The sequence below is a fragment of the Podarcis pityusensis genome, assembly GCF_964106645.2.
Source record: "Podarcis pityusensis genome assembly, contig: HAP1_SCAFFOLD_419, whole genome shotgun sequence".
Taxonomy (NCBI): Eukaryota; Metazoa; Chordata; class Lepidosauria; order Squamata; family Lacertidae; genus Podarcis; species Podarcis pityusensis.
In genome coordinates, this window is record NW_028293329.1 from 1 (window position 1) to 3,999 (window position 3,999).

Sequence of the window (3,999 nt, forward strand, 5' to 3'; positions counted from 1 at the left end):
GGGGCTTTAACTCCCCCTAGGTGGTGGGTCTTTAACCCCAACTCCCTCCTTAACCCCCTTGAGGGAGGTCCCTAAACCCTTTCCTGCCCCCCATCCCGAGGGTCCCTAACACCCCCAGACGGGCCTTACCCCCCCTCGCAGCGTCCTAACCAGCTGGGGCGAGTTGAGCGGGGGTCTTAACTCCCCCTCTCGAACCCGCAACTCCTTCCGGAACCTTCCGAACCCCAAGCAGGAGGTCTTTAACCCCTCCTCCCGAACCCGGAGCCTTGCACCCCCCCCGGACGGGGCTCTAACCTCGCTCTTGACGAGGTGTTGGGGGGTCCTTAACTCCCCCTTGCAGCATCCCTAACCAGGTGGGGTTAGTGGGGGGTCTTTAACCCCCAACCTGCCCCATAGGTGAGGTCCCTAACCTCTTCCTCCCATTGCCTGGGGGGTCTTTAACCCCCAACCTGCCCCATAGGTGAGGTCCCTAACCTCTTTCTCCCATTGCCTGGGGTCCTTTACCCACACTCGCCCCATAGGTGAGGTCCTTAACTTCAAATCCTCGAACCGGGAGCCCCGGACGGGGCTCTAACCCCACCCTAACGAGGCGTTGGGGGGTCCTTAACCCCCCCTCCTCCTTAACCCTTTCCCATCCGAAGGGTCCTTAACCCTTAGCCGATTGGGGGGCAGGTCCCTAACTCTCCCTTGAACCCGCAACTCCCTTTGGGTACCTCCTTAACCCCTTGGGGGAGGTCCTTAACCCCTCCTCTTGAACCCGGGCTGCGCTAGCACCCCACCCCAGAAGGGGCTCTAACCTCGGCCTTAACTCCCCCTTGGGGGAGGGTCTTGAACCCTCAACTTAGACCCTTGGGGGGTCCTTAACCTCGTTATCCCATTGGCTGGCAGCTCCCTAACCTCTTCATCCCATTGGTGGGCGGGTCCTTAACCTCCTCGCCCCGTCTCTGAGGTCCCTAACCCAAACCCTCGAACCCGGCGCCAGAACCCAGAATCCTTCGATTCCTTGAACCCCCAACTTAGACCCTTGGGGGGTCCTTAACCTCCTCACCCCATTGGCTGGGGGGTCCCTAACCTCTTCATCCCATTGGCTGGCGGGTCCTTAACCTCCTCACTCCATCTCTGAGGTTCCTAACCCAAATCCTCGAACCCGGCGCCAGAACCCAGAAGGCTTCGAATCCTCGAACCCAGAACCAGAAAGCTTCAAATCCTCGAACCCGGCGCACTGATCCTCGAACCCAGAGCCAGAATCCTTTGTATCCTCGAACCCAGAGCCAGAATCCTTCGTCTCCTCAAACCCAGAACCCAGAATCCTTTGTATCCTCGAACCCAGAGCCAGAATCCTTTGTATCCTCGAACCCAGAGCCAGAATCCTTCGTCTCCTCAAACCCAGAACCCAGAATCCTTCGTATCCTCGAACCCAGAAAACCTTCAAATCCTCGAACCCGGCGCCAGAACCCAGAAAGCTTCAAATCCTCGAACCCGGCGCCAGAACCCAGAAGGCTTCGAATCCTCGAACCCGGCGCACGAATCCTCGAACCCGGCGCCAGAATCCTTCGTATCCTCGAACCCAGAACCAGAAAGCTTCAAATCCTCGAACCCGGCGCCAGAACCCAGAAGGCTTCGAATCCTCGAACCCGGCGCACTAATCCAGAATTATCCAAATCCTCGAACCCAGAGCCGGAATCCTTCGTCTCCTCGAACCCAGAACCAGAATCCTTCGTATCCTCGAACCCAGAGCCAGAATCCTTCGTCTCCTCGAACCCAGAACCCAGAATCCTTCGTATCCTCGAACCCAGAAACCTTCAAATCCTCGAACCCGGCGCCAGAACCCAGAAAGCTTCAAATCCTCGAACCCGGCGCCAGAACCCAGAAGGCTTCGAATCCTCGAACCCGGCGCACGAATCCTCGAACCCGGCGCCAGAATCCTTCGTATCCTCGAACCCAGAACCAGAAAGCTTCAAATCCTCGAACCCGGCGCCAGAACCCAGAAGGCTTCGAATCCTCGAACCCGGCGCACTAATCCAGAATTATCCAAATCCTCGAACCCAGAGCCGGAATCCTTCGTCTCCTCGAACCCAGAGCCAGAATCCTTCGTATCCTCGAACCCACAGCCAGAATCCTTCGTCTCCTCAAACCCAGAACCCAGAATCCTTCGTATCCTCGAACCCAGAAACCTTCAAATCCTCGAACCCGGCGCCAGAACCCAGAAAGCTTCAAATCCTCGAACCCGGCGCCAGAACCCAGAAGGCTTCGAATCCTCGAACCCGGCGCACTAATCCAGAATTATCCAAATCCTCGAACCCAGAGCCGGAATCCTTCGTCTCCTCGAACCCAGAGCCAGAATCCTTCGTATCCTCGAACCCAGAGCCAGAATCCTTCGTATCCTCAAACCCAGAACCCAGAATCCTTCGTATCCTCGAACCCAGAAACCTTCAAATCCTCGAACCCGGCGCCAGAACCCAGAAAGCTTCAAATCCTCGAACCCGGCGCCAGAACCCAGAAGGCTTCGAATCCTCGAACCCGGCGCACGAATCCTCGAACCCGGCGCCAGAATCCTTCGTATCCTCGAACCCAGAACCAGAAAGCTTCAAATCCTCGAACCCGGCGCCAGAACCCAGAAGGCTTCGAATCCTCGAACCCGGCGCACTAATCCAGAATTATCCCAATCCTCGAACCCAGAGCCGGAATCCTTCGTCTCCTCGAACCCAGAGCCAGAATCCTTCGTATCCTCGAACCCAGAGCCAGAATCCTTCGTATCCTCGAACCCAGAACCCAGAATCCTTCGTATCCTCGAACCCAGAAACCTTCAAATCCTCGAACCCGGCGCCAGAACCCAGAAAGCTTCAAATCCTCGAACCCGGCGCCAGAACCCAGAAGGCTTCGAATCCTCGAACCCGGCGCACGAATCCTCGAACCCAGCGCCAGAATCCTTCGTATCCTCGAACCCAGAACCAGAAAGCTTCAAATCCTCGAACCCGGCGCCAGAACCCAGAAGGCTTCGAATCCTCGAACCCGGCGCACTAATCCAGAATTATCCAAATCCTCGAACCCAGAGCCGGAATCCTTCGTCTCCTCGAACCCAGAGCCAGAATCCTTCGTCTCCTCGAACCCAGAGCCAGAATCCTTCGTATCCTCGAACCCAGAGCCAGAATCCTTCGTCTCCTCGAACCCAGACCCGGCATCCTCGCACCCGCGCCCCTCGCACCATGAACCAAGCCGAGCTCCCCTCTCCCCCCCCTCCCTTGTCCCCGCCCCCCGCGCCCGGCGAGCGCCTCTTCCGGGACGCCGTGCGCGCCGGCAACACGGCTGCCGTGCACGCCCTCCTGCGCACCATGAACTCGTGCGAATTCAACGTCAACGCCTTCGGGCCGGAGGGCCAGACGGCTTTGCACCAATCGGTGAGCGACGGGAACCTCGAACTCGTGAAGCTGCTGGTGCGCTTCGGCGCCGACGTGCGATTGGCCAACAGGGACGGCTGGAGCGCATTGCACATGGCGGCCTTTTCGGGTCACCAGGACATCGTGCTCTATTTGGTGGCCAAGGCCAGGGGGGGCGGGGGGGGCGGAGGAGGGCCCTCCTAAGGGGGCGGGGCTCGAACCCGGCGCCGCTGAGGAGGATGGGACGCCTTGGGTGCGCGTGGCTTGAACCCGCAACCGAGGACGGGATGTGCGACTTGAACCCGTAGCCAGGACTTAAATGTGCGACGTGAAGCCTGTTGGGAGCGCATGAGTCGAACCCACGACCGGGGATTGGATGGGGCTGTTGGGAAGGAGCAACTTGAACCCGGGACCGAGGACTTGTGCGCCTGTTTCGAGCGCATGACTTGAACCCGCAACCGAGGACTTAAATGTGCAACTGGGAGCGCATGAGTCGAACCCACGACTGGGGATTGAAGGGGGCTGTTGGGAGTGCGCAGTTTGAACCCGTAGCCAGGACTCTATGGGTCTGTTGGGAGCGCACGATTCGAACCCGCAACCCGGGATTGAATGGGAATGTTGG

General features: G+C 58.8%; 1 protein-coding gene across 1 annotated transcript; it reads left to right on the forward strand.

The window, feature by feature from the left end:
- Positions 1–2,912: 2,912 nt before the first annotated feature.
- NRARP (NOTCH regulated ankyrin repeat protein) lies at positions 2,913–3,581 on the forward strand (the record flags this gene model as incomplete). The annotated part of the gene is made up of 1 exon (XM_081024398.1): positions 2,913–3,581. Exon 1 carries the CDS (start codon positions 3,207–3,209, stop codon positions 3,579–3,581), a length of 375 nt encoding a protein of 124 aa, XP_080880524.1. The 5' UTR covers positions 2,913–3,206.
- Positions 3,582–3,999: the final 418 nt, after the last annotated feature.